The sequence below is a fragment of the Amyelois transitella genome, chromosome 14 (assembly GCF_032362555.1).
Source record: "Amyelois transitella isolate CPQ chromosome 14, ilAmyTran1.1, whole genome shotgun sequence".
Classification (NCBI taxonomy): domain Eukaryota; kingdom Metazoa; phylum Arthropoda; class Insecta; order Lepidoptera; family Pyralidae; genus Amyelois; species Amyelois transitella.
This window is the reverse complement of record NC_083517.1, coordinates 5,211,862-5,228,437: the sequence shown is the minus strand read 5'-3', so window position 1 is coordinate 5,228,437 and position 16,576 is coordinate 5,211,862. Positions and strand designations below refer to the sequence as shown.

The window sequence follows — 16,576 nt, the reverse complement described above, 5'->3', positions numbered from 1 at the left end:
GGCGGAGCAGACGTCGCGGCACCTATCGATCTTCAGATATGACAATGCTGAATGCACGTGACCTGGATTGGCTTTTGGCAAGACAAATCTTTAAGCTTCTTTTTGATTTGAAATTACTAGAAATAATAAGAAACTAAAGCAGTGAACAGCCTATTTTTTTCCGCATTTCTATACTGGTGCCCATTCTACCTATCGATCTTAAAGTGCTGGACATGCACGTGACCAGGATTGGCTTTTGGGAAGAATGTTTTTAATTCTTATCTGTGCCTTAAAATAACAAGAAACTAAGGCAATTATTATCCTTTCTTACTGTTTTGCTGCATCTCTGTTTCTGTATTTATAGATGATGCCATCGTAACGGTGACAGGCTTGTCATTTAACAATTAACCATAATCTATAAACTAATATAATCTTTACTATTCTAGAAGTAATCATTATGTTTAAAAATAATTGGATTACGAGAAAACCTGAGAATGTAAATGTAATTTTTTCGTAAAACTGCTTTAGTTAGGGTTGATTATAAATAAAAAAATCAAAGAAAAGTCCATAATTGTGTCCATGAATCACTTTCAATTCTTCTCTTACATTCGGATTTAGGTTAATCGCACATAAGAAGTCATAAATAAAGAAAACCTGTTCATTTTTAATTTTCTTTTCACCATAAAATTGAGCTGTCAAGAGAGACAATGAAATCACTAAGATAACATAAAGCAAACATGTTTAACAAACATTTACCTATGAAAAGTGAATATAATCGGCATCAACCACTAATTGGGCGTCCCCTAAGCCGCAGAGGGCCCATCAAGGCGTTCATTAAAATTTCATCTTAGAGCCCGGGGCTACTCGCAGCCAATTTAGCGAGAAATGCTACACCGCGTCGACTTACTGACAATATGCGTGACTTCAATAGGTAACAGATTTACTCCGTGGCTATACACAACTAAACACTAAATCCTTTACAATAGTTCAGATAGATACCCACCTGGGTAATTAGGTAATTTGCATGGAATTTTGTACCGCCGCTCAGATTCCTATTGACAATTGATGTCTTTGTATTTTTGTTTCTTTAATTTAAGTTTACTTTGCAATAGAAGTTGCTGTTGTAATGAAATTGCGACGGGCTAACAACCTGTCACTATTTGAATCTTAATGCCATCATAAAGTCATACAGCTAAACGTGGCTTTTCAGTCTTCCTAAGATTGTTGGCTCTGTCTAATCCTCAAGGGATATAATATATATGTATGTCATAATATGGTTTAAGGGACTAAAACAAAACAAGCTGAAGCAATTAATTTAGGGATCGCAGCCGCCAGCAATGGACCAATCCAGTAATTGTCGCCGGCAATATTCAAATAGGCGGAAACAATTAGCGTGAGTGCTGTATATTCATTAGCCGTCCGTGTCAGAACGTCGGCAAAAATGCTAAATGCACTTATTGTCTATAGCATCTACTTGACTAATGGCTAAATTATTAGATTCTTCAAATCTGAATTCTCAAATATAGGTACAATCGTGATAATTATATTAAAGTTTTTGGAGACAAGCATCTCAAAATCAACTAAATATATATTTCGAGTCTTGTGACTATTGGCTTAAAGGTTGTACGGAATAAAAACATGTTAATGTGAGTTGTATTTCAAGAAAGTAACTTTAATCAACTCGGGTCTTTTCTGGTCAAGAGCATCCTAAACTGACGAGTTTGCATAAAAAGTGTGTGTATGTAGCAAAAAAAAAATAATACATAACAATTAGGTGATCTAGGATATAAAATAATACAATTGTAGATAAAACTATCAGATGAATCTATCCTGGGCATCTTGATGTAAGAGTTTCTTGATATTTTCTTATGTTGATTACCCTTTGATAAAAATAGAAAAATAACATATTTGTATCTCTTATCTCTTTTTAAAATATTATGATTTTTTGCATTTTTAAGTAATTAACTGATTAAAATTTTTAAGATACTGATTTCATTAAACCGAACATACTATTTCTGAGAAAATAAATTGCACCCGTATACGTGGAGAAATGTTTATGTATTTTATTTAAAAAAGGTAGTACTAATTTATTTGACTCAAATGCAGAATTTAATTGTCTCTCAAGTACTAAAATGTACAGTAAGCTAAATATTACGAGCGTTAATTGACAGATTCTCCCCCTGTCAGCTCGTTCTAAATCTCTTTTGTGTACTGCGATAACGGTACAAAGCCTGCTAATGTCTTTTAAGGACTTAGTGATTTAAACGGACTAAATAATGAACCGGCTACCCTTCCTCTACGCTTGCCATGCAATTTATAAGCTTAAACCTTGGGGTACTCACAAAAGATAGATAGGTATATCGCCATAGCAACATGCAAGAAGGTAGATGTTACCGTTTTAAGGAAAACGTTCTAAAATAAGTTTTTACAAATAAAATTATTTGATGTTATATATAACACTTATTTCTGTAATTTTAAATTTATAGGCACCACACTCAACAATGTTTACAAAATCGGAAGGGGGCAAAAGAGTAAGAGGTGCGAATAAATACACGCAAAGACGAACGATAATTTTCACAATGAATCTTTCCAGTAAATTTAATCAACCGTTCGTTGTTCTCTTGTATCCTGCATGCGACACCGAGCTAATCTAAGCCTTCCTTTGGTTAGCGACTGCTAAGCTATAAGCCATGGTAAGAACGTGCGATAGTAATAGACACCCAATCGACCGTAGGAGCTTTAAATGTTAGCCATTAATGGGCCAGTTCGGGCAGATTTTGAGGCAAACTTTGGTCACTAATCACATAATTTTTATATTATAAAGATGAAATAGATATAAGTTTCAATGATAGTAATGAGTAAAAAATAAATTATCGTGATTTTAAAGGTCCAAGTTGGACCGGATACCGGTTTTAATTTGACACCTCACTCCACAGAAGTAATTTTTTTTTTAAATGGCGGCTTCTGTTGAGAGCAACGAAATAAGTTAAACAGATTTGTAAACCGCAAAATAAGCTTCTAGTAAATCTTGAAGAATACTAACGTTACGTAAAAATATTCATTTGTTAAAAAGGAGACAAAAACATTTTACTGCCAGACACTCCAACTCACAAGATAAAAATTCAAAACTCAAAACATATTTTTCTTCATGACCTTATTGTGGAAATAGCTACGAACTATTTTGTCTAGAGATCAGAGCATTCGATTAAGACATCAATTTTATTACTCCTATTTATATTTATTTCAGTTCCAGTGCCTTTATCAATGAACAAACTATGACACAAGCTATTACTTGTTAACGTCAAACATAACTTCATTTTCACGTGATTTAAGACACAAATCGATAACAGAATATTTAGGATCCTCCAAAATGTGTAACAAAAAAAATGAGGAAAAAGCAGACATTCTGCTATAGCATTGATTTCGTACATTCAAACGATCTAAATTTGACATAAATCATAATAAACCACAACAATAGAGAATTACAGAGGAGTAGTAAGTATCGTCTCCGGGCAATCCGAATGCAGTGGTGGTTCGCATGACGACACAAATCCGGATGATGTCTGTTTGTTATCAGCGCAGCGCAGCCGCCTCACTGAACAGGGCTGCGAACCTCCGACAACTAATCGCATTATTTATTGACTCAAAACGATAAATCAGTTTTTTATACGCTATTAGAATTACATGGTTTTGATAAACCCTGTAATGTTAGTGGTTTTGGGTATGTTGTGGTGGGTTTTTTTTTTTTGATGAACTGCAAACTATCCAAACGGCAGCTCTACTGTGAGTACAATGTGTAGGTACTCTTGAGTAGATACTTATAAAATTATCCTATGATTGTATTTGCCAAAATGAATTGTTTTGTTAAAAAGTATAAAGGCTGGATAAAACAAAAGAATAACGAGAACATATTCATAGCATTCGCCGGTTGGATCACAATAAATTAAAGTGAATTTAGATCAGCAATCCTTCATCCTTCTAAAGAAACTGAACAACAAAATGTGTTTTATTTTCAATTGAGTATATTTGGGCGGCCCTATTTCAGATATGCTCGTTAGAATTGTTTCGAAGCCCTCCCCGAAGAGAAGATTTTCTATTGCAACGCGTATTACTCGGCTGTCAATATTATCGACGATCGGCTCCCAGTTTCTTTCGGTATTGTTACGATTTCTTCCTTCGGAACGGTGAACTGTTTTGTTCTAAATTATTATTTGTTTTGTCGACATTACCTGCCCTTTTTATTTGTGTTAATAAAAATTTTGAGTTGTTAAAGGTTAAAACCGCTTAAATAAAATTGATAAAGTTGTAAGGATTATGAGTTTAAATTAGGTATTATTTGTTTCATCTATGAGAACGTACGACGTAAAAACGAATTGTTTATTTTTGTTACAAAAAAAATGTATATAATTAACCTGATGTGTAGTAGACAGAAAGCACATACGTAATCCAAGGACAGGAACTATATTTCCACGAATAGTTTATAGAAATAATATATCCCACAACAAATTGATCAAAAATATATTTTAAGAGTCAGTGGCAATCAGATATAGAAAAGGATGCAGTGAGAAAATTATGTGCAACAAAGAACACAAATAATTTCTTTCTAAATCAAATAAATAGCCAGAATCGTTACTTTGAAGAAGACAGATATTCAATAAGGTATATCATATGAAAGCACATATGTTGACAGCTAATCTATTTTATACAAATTGGTGACTGGATGTTATGCAAGCTAAGGTTTCCATTTTATGACGGTCGCTGATATAAGTTGTAAAACCATTATACTCGTAACGTAGAATAATTCAACTATTTTAATATATAAGAGGCCATACTGACTAACTGATTGACAATATAACTAATCACTTATCAGCCCCAACAGCTGGGTCCAAAGATTTGACATGTAGGTTCCTTTTGTGGTTTAGGAGGCCACTATGAAAGGATTTCCCGGAATTCCCATGGAAAGGAAATTAACGGGATATTTTTCTGACGCTGACACTTTCTGCGGGCGGACTCGCTTTAAGGTCGAGATTTAAGGTAGACGAAGTTTCGGAAACAGCTGGTAAACAATATAATTTGCGTAGAACATAGTTATTGTAACGGGTTGCCATTCTTGGATTTTTAAGGTTTCAGTCCAGTTTGAAAAGCGTTTCGAAACGAGAAGAATGCCGACGTTATGCAACTTTCCAATATTACGACCGTTTGAGGAAGCCTTACTTGCCACCACACTTTGTAAGCCGTTTAATCATTAAAATCAGTTTCTATTTCGCCATAGAACATTCTACAAAGTATATTTCTCTTGAGACTTAGACTGTTTGGGTATAGCCTATTCTTAATATAAATTATATAATTATGAACCTAAATCACCAATTTCAAAATAACCTATGAGTTAAATATTCTAGGACCTTAATATCAAGATATATATTCTATTAAATAAATAATAATACTCTGGTAAAGGGTCAGGTCAAAAGTACCCGAAACCGCCGAGCTTGTATGAAGAGAGTTATGAATGTGGATGAAGCGAAGGAAGTATGCAGAGATCGTAGCAAGTGGAAAGAGGTAGTTTCTGCCTACCCCTCCGGGAAAGAGGCGTGATTTTATGTATGTATGTATGTATGTATACTCTATTATAAATGTAAGTGGAATTCCTCTAATACTCTTTGATTTCAATTCCATCATTAAGCAATACAACTGAACTGGGCCTTTCAGTCTTTTCAAGGCTTTTGGATCTGTCAATCCTGCAAGGTATACAGACATAAATGTTTGTATGTATAAAGTTATAGACACTTACTTGAACAATAAGGGTTTCTTAACGAAGAGATCTGAAGCCTTCTGCTTCGCGGCTTGTAGCCCCTCCATGGCTGGGCGTGGGCTTCCCACATCAACAGCACTCCGACATTACTAGCACCTGTAATTGATGATATGTTGCAATAAAACTTACTTATATCTACTTAAAACTGATTATATCTTTTTGAAGCATTTATGGGGTTAATATATATATATATATACGGGACAAATTACACTGATTGAGTTAGCCTCGAAGTAAGTTCGAAACTTGTGTTACGAGATACTAACTCAACGATACTATATTTTATAATAAATACTTATATAGATAAACATCCAAGACCCAGGACAATCAGAAAAAGTTCTTTTCTCATCATGCCTTGACCGGGATTCGAACCCGGGACCTCCGGTGTCACAGACAAGCGTACTACCGCTGAGCCACAGAGGCCGTCAAGAAAATGTTTAAATTATTTAAATGAAATGTAGAATAAAAATATACATGAATAATTGACTGCAAAATTTTGCTATTGAGAACTTATACTAAGTTTCTGTATTTTTCATGAGACCGAGTCGAACACCGAGGAAAAATTATTTCAAATTAATATCTTTTTGATAAATTACGCAAGATTTTTAAAGACATATTTTTATATTACATAACTATAGGCATAATAATAGTTGAAATCTGAAAACTTAAAAAGAATTCATTTAAGAAAATCTTAATATTTTTAACACAATCTTGTAGCACTATTTATTGTATACTTTCACCTGTGTAAATATATATTCGTTGCCATGAAATATACTGTAAATATATATATATATCTATAATATCGGTTACATAACGACACCCCTCAGTGCTGTACACATACATATATACGTAACTATATAACGACAAAAGGATTTGGACACTTTAAAATAATCTATTTTACATTAGCATGATTTTCTATCAATAATTTCAATAAAATTATCATATTACTTACATTTTTTGTAGATTCCAGGCGTAGCAGCTCCTCCGTAGCGTCTGTCGAGGTGTAGCGGACCCCCGCGCGCTACGCCGCGCCGCTACGGCTGCGCGAACATAGCGTAACCATTGGCGCTACGTCTACGGACGTAGTCAAATAGCAGCCAATCCCTCTCCTTCCTGCAAAGGGGCGTGGTTTTTCACTTTTCAGAAAATTTTCAGATGTCGACAATGATTGCTGTGGGAAATCTCTGCAATGTTTTATTACATTTATAAACCTACACGAGCTTCCCTGTATGCGCTACGCGACCTATATCATGCGTAGACTGGAGTTGATGCAACAATATTTTTAGCAATTGATTTATTTTTATAAACCAAATTAAATTTTACAGATTGTTATACATATATTGTCAAATACCTGCAGATAACAACTTAGAACTCTGTTAATTTTGACAAATAAGGAAATAAGTCCTACCTACCTACCTACTTACTACATATTTACTATTATCTTACACTATCAGGTATATTATGTTAACCAATAGAAATATCCATCTTTCACAAAAATACCCAAGAAAAATGCTATCTATATAAAAACACAGCACAGCTTCGAAAGTAAGTATTAGAATCTAGACCTATCCCACATAAAACGTAAATAGGATAAGCGATGAAGTAGAAGAAGGCCTTGTAAATCGAGGCAGACAAGTCTTTTCTAAGCAAGTAGTCACCCTTTTTGCCTAGTGATTTAACAGAAAGAAATGCAAATACTGGCAATCAATTAATAAATATATCCAGCGCACCCAGTATTCGATGCTTTATAAATGCAAAGTGACTTCGTTATGATAAGAAAGAAGATGTATATCGATGAATTTGTCCGACGGATAAGTGCCAGATGAAAATATGTTCTTAAGCAGAGTGGATCAAAACCATAGTCCATCATTTGATCTGTATATTTTAAGAGGCTATTTTATAAAATATAGTATATCAAGTAGAGCAACGCAATCTGCTAATATTTGAGAGCGTTGGTATTACAATCAAAGTGCTTGACTTAAATCCGTAACTAATGCGAGTGGAGACACGGTGGAGGTTCAAACTTACCTCGGCCATATACCAAGCTGACAGAAAACATCGTGATAAAATCTGCACATTAAGAAAACTTAATGTTTTAACCCATTATCCAAGTTTCCTGCAAAGGTTGCGGAGGTCTGATTTGCGACTATTCGTGTTAAAACATGACTCACCTATTCCAGGCTCATGATCATAATATATATATATATACAAAATAAATATTCTATCCTTCATCCTCTTTAGAGAGATGAGAATATTACCGGGATAAATGACAGGAAGATTTTTAAAAACGAGTGCACATATTATAAAGTAGTTAACAAATAGAGCATTTAAATCTCCCATTAAGGGTGACAGGCACTTTGAACTGTCGTCGAAATGTGGCCATTTTTTTTATAGTGGGTCCGATAATGATATATAGTTAGTGGATCCAGATAAACACTGTAAATCATGCTTTATTTAATGAATGAGGCACTAAGCAACGAACAATATATTATTCATTCTAAGTGTCCCTCTATCCATTTCAGTCAAAAATACTAAATGTACAGACAAAATATTTTACTGTTTTATTATATGTATAGATTTAAAGGATTTGGAATTGGCAAAACGATCTATATTACTAAATTTTTCATTATATGTACTAGCCAAACGTGTCGTAATCATGTTTTGAGCGTACTTGGTGCGATGAAGCAGTACGTGGAACAGACCTGTATGACGCGTTCTAGTTGATGGGGTTCGATAGCAAAACTCGGACACAAGGTCGGGACAGTTTAGTCTAGCATTTACTATTTCATACAAAAGAGACATATTTGCAACTGTACGTCGTCTTTTCTCACTGTAAGGGCTAACTGATTAGCAATATATCAGGTACATCGCCGTAATTGGATTTTAATCTGTTCCTTCGTATCCTTGACACATTTTTTAATCGGTCATCTTTTAACCATCTTTGTTTAGTTAAATGACTACTGATATAGTACAACAAATTCTGACCGACGAAATTTTTTGTTCATAAAATACCTACAACAGGTCTACATCTTTCCGCTCACTTGCCACGATTCCTGCATACTTATTTAGTTTAATCTTACTAAAATAATGAAAAAAGACAGATTTTTTTTCAATTTTCATATGCCTTAAATATTCTTGAAATGAACAAACATAATTGGAAGCTCTGAAAAATACAGTAATTACATAATCAGAAGCTCCAATTTTTTAATTTTGGAGTAATTATTAAGAAATAACAATGTATTGTTTTATTAAAACAAACAGCATGAGCTTTTACCATGGTTCATGATGGGTTAGGTTTCCATACAAAGGTTATAAAGGCCATACGGGAGTCACTTTTTGTAAAAGCCTGACTTACCCAAAAGGATCATGATCAAGGTGCACCCGAAACTCCTTGTCAGAGAGGTGAAGACTGACCGAAATTAAAGCCAAGAGCAAGAGGAATAAAAACACCTTTAAGTTATAATTAGAGGCTGTTTGACTTTTTCTATAAGGGATTTAGATGCGTGTGTATTTGTATGACATGAGACTTTTTCATTCATAAGGAATTCATCTTTTTTACATACACTGCTCAAAAACAAAACTTCAAACGTGCATCCCCTTTCATGTCATTTAGTTCCGAGACCCGCCTCACTGCTCGCCAACTTGATGCCAGATGTATCAGTATCTGTCTGTACATCATACTCGTATTATATTGCCAGATCGACGTTATAATACCATTTCGAACCAGCCAGTTCATTTCACGGACAGTGGCGCTCTCAAATGAAGTTTCCCCGGTCCAATGAGCGCGGTTTTCCACCATGAAATTATATGGATCTCAAGTTGCATAAACGTCAGGATAGATTTATGCTAAATTTAAATATTCGTGATTGAGTTTAGATTTAGTGTTGCCTATTTTCAAAAGATTTTGTTAAAAAACTTATATTTTTTCTAAAGCTATTATTAATTTTTGTGCAGAATCTTATAGCAATCAGACTTGTAGTTTTAAGTTTATCTGTTACAAATTAAAAATTAAACGACTATGGATCTCTTTTTAGTCCATACATCAGTATAAATATAATATCGTGTGAACAAGTATAAATTATCATAGACCCTTTCATTCATCACACTAATCAGTCTATTATGATTTACTTTAAAATAATGTTATTATGAGTGATATCTTATAATTTTACATTTTAATAAAATTCATATTTATAACCCTGTTAGTCATTTAAAAAATTGTACCAAAAAGAACTACAACTGCTGTCCTAAATATTCGCAGCAAAAGGGCCGCCTTGATTAATGCATTCTTTCATAAACCAAAACGAGAATGGGGTGGAGGCAATCCAGTTAAACACATCTAAAACTGCTGAATGCTCGACTTGTTGACTACAAATTACGATGCATGGTTAGATAGGGCATCTCATAACTAGAATGATGTATGGTATAATAGATCATGCAGAAACACTACAGCATGTAGAGCTGGGCAGTTGTTTTTTTTTTTTGAGACAATAATAAATTTTGTTAGATATTTATTTTCTATTCATTTAATATCCATGTATGTGATTTTATTTTTTGTTAAAATGGTCAATTGTCTTTTTAAGAATCATACCGACAGGACGCACAATGATTGTTAAGAGTTGTTAATGTAAGAAATTCAAGATATATAATTTTCTTAGTTCATTTTCAGATACTTACCTAATATCTACGCATTTCTTAAGGCAGGCCAGTCTATGGAGCAGACAAATCAAAGATGTTTAAAAAAATTGTAATATTTTCTAAGCCTATCGCTAATGCATGTAACCGGCGGTTAAGTACTCCTGACAAAGCTGGCATAAAAGCTGAAAGAGCCGTCCCGATGAGCACTTAGCTGCTATCGATCTATCGCCATCCGTGCTCACATCGACTTTGCGACCACTCACCACCACTTCAAAACCCATACACCCACTCTATGGAACAATACACCTTTTGAACAAAATTTACTAACAGTCGATGCAAATTTCAGATAGAGAATGAGGCAGAATAATTGTAAGCATTAATAGGTCGAAGCTGATAAAGTTAAGATTCTGTATATTTCATAAACTGTACTTAATGTTATGCAAACAATGAAGGAAAAAATATTTTTTTAAGTAAAACGCTTGTGTATTTTTATTTAAACATATAAATACGTTTGGTTATGTGAATTCGATATACATACACTAATTCGCCATTTTGCTTTGTAGATTTTTTTTGTTTTTTTTTTATTTTTTGCTGAGCAATCATTTATCTGATATGCATCCAGTTGATTAGTGAGCTGAAATTTTATACAGATGTGTATTTAAAACATACACCATTTTACAATATCTTCATATTTTATTTAATTAAAGGCAGTGCATCATTTGTACTAATACAACAAAATATCAGTGCTACTAACTCTGGCACAGTCAAATCACCACGACAACGAATTTAGCGCCGACTACAAAAGAATACAGGTTTTTAACCAATCCCAAAGGAAATTTTGCTTTTTACCAGGATAAAAGGAAAGGTAAAGAGAAAAGGTCAGATCTTAGGAATCCTGACAGTCTCAAACAAAAACCAAAAGGATGCACAAATATTGAAAATGAAAAGATTATATTTAATCCTATATTAAACTATTAAGGGTCATGTATTTGAACACACATTCTTGAAAACGGCTTTAACGATTTTATTGAAATTAGAAATACAGGCGCATCGGGGCGCAAATACTTGATTTAGCTAGGTCCATCAATATATCACTTTTTTTTCACTCAAAATAACTTTTACGTACCTATAAGATGGTTGTTAAAACCGAAACTTTTTTTTCTTCTATTATTTGAAACCTATGACAAATAAGTCAATAATGAATATGTAGGTAGGTACTTATACTCGAAGTTTCAAACAGTAAGCAAAAACAGAGCGATCAGTTTCACGTACCGTAGTAGGTTTGATCCTAGCAACGGATAGTTCAACTTTTGGTTTTGCTAATTATTATGGTTTTTCTGACGTCCACCGCTCCGTCTCCGAAATCACTTAATTCGTAAATATAATCTTTTCATTTTAAATATTTGTTGTCTGATTTGATGTCTATAAGTTTATTTACTATATTTTTACTTACCATAAGATCGACCGGTTACCATAGAATTAATATTTTATCTTTAGAATAGAACCACTTCATATCTTCCCATGGAAGTCGTAAAAGGCGACTCAGGAATATGCTTATAAACTTAAGATTCGTCTTGTAGGCGATGAGCTAGGAACCTGTCACTATTTGAATGTCAATTCCATCATAAAGCCATACAGCTGAATGTGGCCTTTCAGTCTTTTCAAAACTGTTGGCTTGGTATACCTAGCAAGGTATATATGTACATATAACCGTGACAATATATATGTACATATGTATTTATATGTTATGATTGATGAGTCTCGTCATTTGTAACCTTCGATAAAGTACTTAAGATCCAAAACTTTGACTATATTGTCAGAATTCACATTAAATCTCGTGACACCTCATAACTCCTCCAAGCGCACCTTTTTCCACACGATTGCATATTACCACCGCTACCTGGGGGGCTATCTCCCATCTCTTTCCTGTACTCCTCCCAACAGTTTCTGTCTCTTTTCCCCCCATGAATTTTGACATATTAACTCCTCTGAGGTATCATAGCAACCTCCCCCACTCAATCCGCGATTTAATATAGGATATTGTGAACTCGACCGAAAATAACTCCAAACAGTTTATTAAATTCGTTTTAATGAAGTGGCGTCTAATAAGATTTTTCAAATTTCAAGCTTGGGCAGTTAATTTTTATTAGTAATTTTATTGATTTCATAACATACAATCATGCTTTTTTCCGACGAGGTAGGCACCGAAAGCATTTTTCACTTAGTTGTAGAAACAGTGTTAAAAAAACAAAAATATTTGTTTTTAATACTGAAGGCATATAATATTTCCGATGGGGCAAGCAGAGACTAGTTATTTTCACTTAACACAACTTCTTTTGGTTTATTCAGCCAATAATAATCGTCAGTTTTGAGTAATCTTGACTTGAACTTTCACTGGAAAATCTCCGATTTGATCAAATGAAATACGCATAAGGTAGAGAAAAATAATATATTGGATATTATCAAAGAAAAATCACACCCATCTGTTTTATTTTTTAAATTATTTTAATAGAAATGTATAAATTTCATTTGTATGACTTTCAACTAACTCCGAAACGATAGAAACGAAATGTTTCGACAACATCTCGAAAAACATTTAACTGGATAATAAAAATGGTTTAGATTCTCGATAGTAAGATTATATGGACTGGGCGGTACCTATAACGAAATTTCCAAATTTTCCATATTTTTTTAGTAGTTTTACAATAAAGTCACAGAATTCAAACCAACTCCAAAACAATCGAAACGAAATATGAGCATGTTTCGAAAACATATTGAAGAAACATTGAACTGGGAAATAAATACCGCTGGATTCCCGATCCCGCTGTTTACCAACCGATCGCTCCTTGGGGACTCGGCGCGGGCAGTTTCTCACAATGCAATAAAGTTTACCTTTCCCCGTAGTACTTATTGCCGAGTTACTGTTAGAAAGATTTTTATTCAATTGAAATACTTAAGTGATGCCAACTTTGTATATTTGTTTCTTTTTAGCTAATTTTAATATGAAGCGAGTTAGTAAATTTTTGTGCGAAATGTAACCAAAATATACTAAGAAAACTTCGTCCGCGTTGTTTTTTTTTTCGCAGTAAGAAGTAACCTATATCTTACCAAATTTCATCATTTGGTTAAGTATTTTAGGGATGAAGCTAACAGATAGACAGACAGAGACTTTTGCATTTAATATTAGTAGGGATTTGACAATATGGATGGAATTGAGCTAAAAACAATTAACATAATATTTCTTTCTTTTTTCAATTAACATATAATTTCCAAAATTTCTTTTAAATGTGATTTTTCTTACTGATTTGTTTAAAGATATTGAGCTGTCCCAAAATCATTAATTTCATACTGTTGATCGCAAATTTTCAAAATAACAGCTAAGAATTCAATTAGAAATACGCTATGAAAGGAGAGAGTAATTATTATCACGTGTATGCAGTCTAGTACAATTACTGCACTAGCAATGGCTATTTGGTTAAATCCGGCTCTATCTTGACTATAATCATGAGGCAGGCGTCCATGATGTCAATACGATGAAACCGAGCAGGTAACCGAGGGCGGCGCCCGCCCACGCCCCGCCCAGCTGCCTTTGTTCACAAATTGAATATATTAACGTTCAATTTGATAACTCTATTACGTTCTGCCGACACAAACAACTCTTGGCGTATAATGTCTGATGGTCTGAGGGCTGATATTCAATTATTTTAATTTAGAGGGGCACTAGCAACTGATTACTGGTAAAATTTAATTATGGATTTTATTAAAATTATGGCGTGCATTTGTTGCTAAGGTGGAGGTTTACTTTTTTATAACTAAACTACAGCAGAGCTGTGGTGAAACAAATTTTTTTTACTTTAATAGACAAAAAATGTAAAAAATAATAATCATTATCCTTCAAAATTCAACGTAATTTTTTAAAAAGATGAATTTAAAAACATATGACATCTTAAAAACATGGATAAATATTCTTATTTTTACTTTGATATTTATATTATTACTATAATAAAATTGATATTCGTAGTGCAGTTTAAAAAATACATTTATGGTAATAAAAAAACTGTATGCGGCAGATTTAGATACCTTTTTCCAAATGTCCTATTGAGTCCGTCAATTAATTAAAATCCCGTACCGTCACGTCATTTGTAAGAAAGAAGATAATAATAAACATAAAATTACTATAAGATGTAACATTAACTAAACGTAGGCCATTCTTCGGGTTAAAAACTGCCTCTTTTACCTTTAATGTCTCTTTTGTTTATCTGAGTAAGTTCACGCTTTAAATAATTTTGTATTTAAAGTGTGAACTTACTCAGATAAACAAAAGAGATATTTTCATACTCCTGTCTGATTTGGGATCGAAACGTCCTGGAGTGTGGGTTGGGTAAGTTATATAACTACCAAGAGTGACTGCCGTCCGACCTTTATAAAGTTATAACAGGATAACCAGACCAAATTAAATAACAATTATATGAATGTAACAATTTGTGTGACATTTTCATTATACTCGTAAAATATTTCCACCGTCACGACTTAGTCCCGGTTTCTTCCTCGTAGCCCAGGATCCGGCTGAAACCATGATCCTGGGTTGGGTATGTCATCAAAATACCTCCCGTTTGACCTTTTTTCGGGAACCTACCCTATATTGGATCATGCTCCAGAAACCTTATTGTGCAAGTTTCGTCGTCAAACTAATGTAAATAAGACAAAATATCTAAGCTGGTACAAAAATATTTCTATACTACTCTGTCAAGAAAGTAGCAGGAAAAGATCAATAATACACAAACTGTTTGTTATTCATCCAAATTTATTTTATCACCTTCAAAATATGCTCCTTTAGAAACGATACACTTACGCCAACGAATAATCCAATCATCAAAACATTTTTTAAACGCTGTTTCCGGAATTGAGGTCAGTTCTCGCCGCGAATTCTCTTTTATGTCTTCTACCGATTGAAAACGGGTGCCACGAAGTGGTAATTTGAGTTTAGGAAAAAGAAAAAAGTCGGCTGGAGCCATATCTGGTGAATATGGTGGTTGCTCGATGGTATTTGTTGAGTGTTTGGTTAAAAATTCGTTCACAATGATGGCCTTGTGCGAAGGTGCATTATCATGGTGCAAAATCCAAGAATTTTCTTTCCACAAATCTGGCCTTTTTCGTCGGATTTGCTCTCTTAAACGCCGCATAACACTCAAATAATATTCCTTATTTACCGTTTGACCTTCCGGCAAGAATTCCGAGTGCACAACACCGCGATAGTCAAAGAAAACAGTCAACATGACTTTGACTTTTGAACGACTTTGGCGTGGTTTTTTCGGTTTCGGTTCAGTTGGAAGGCGCCACTCCGAAGCTTGTTGACTAGTTTGCATGTCAAACTCGTAAACCCACGTCTCGTCACCAGTAACAATGCGTTTCATGAATGTTGGGTCGGAATTGACTCGTTCTAGCATGTCCTCAGCGACTCTCATGCGATTGAGTTTTTGAAAAAAATTCAGGTCTTTTGGGACTAGCCGAGCGGCAACATGTTTCATACCCAAATTATTAGTTAAAATGGTACGGATCGACTCGTGAGATACAGAAAGTTCGGTGGCTATCTCTCTCAAAGTTGAATGAGGATTTTCAGTCACTATTTCCTTCACTTTTGCGATGTTAACTTCAGTTGCAGACGTTGATGGCCTACCAGAGCGAGGCAAATCTTCCATCACATCTCGACCGCTTTTGAACGCTTTGTACCACTCATAAGCACGAGTTTTTGATAAAGTCGATTCACCGTAAGCCTTCTGTAACATTTTCAGTGACTCCGAACACGATATTCCATTGGCAATGCAAAATTTAAGACAAACTCTTTGTTCGATGTTTTTATCCATTATGAAATTAGCAATACACACTAGATATGATATAACTAAAAATAGCACTGTATTTAATGTAAACAACAGATGCAACTCAAACTCCGCGCCAAAATGGAAAACAGTTGCCAATCTAACAACAACAAAAAAAACAAAAATTTGAATTTGGTACCATAAATAAATAATCCATTCCCGATACTTTTCTGACTGAATGTATATTATGTAGTCTATAACCCTGTGGGGATGACAGAGCCAACAGTCTTAAAAAGACTGAAAGGCCACGTTCAACTGTATGGCTTAATGTTAAAATTGA

General features: G+C 34.1%; 1 protein-coding gene across 1 annotated transcript in view; it reads right to left on the bottom strand.

Moving 5' to 3' along the window:
- The window catches only part of LOC106141162 (vesicular glutamate transporter 1), a 33,015-nt gene extending 27,180 nt beyond the window's left edge, over positions 1–5,835 (bottom strand). The window contains exon 1 of the mRNA XM_060947941.1: positions 5,768–5,835. Coding sequence (XP_060803924.1) covers positions 5,768–5,835 — 68 coding nt within the window. The remainder of the gene's footprint in view (positions 1–5,767) is intronic.
- Positions 5,836–16,576: the final 10,741 nt, after the last annotated feature.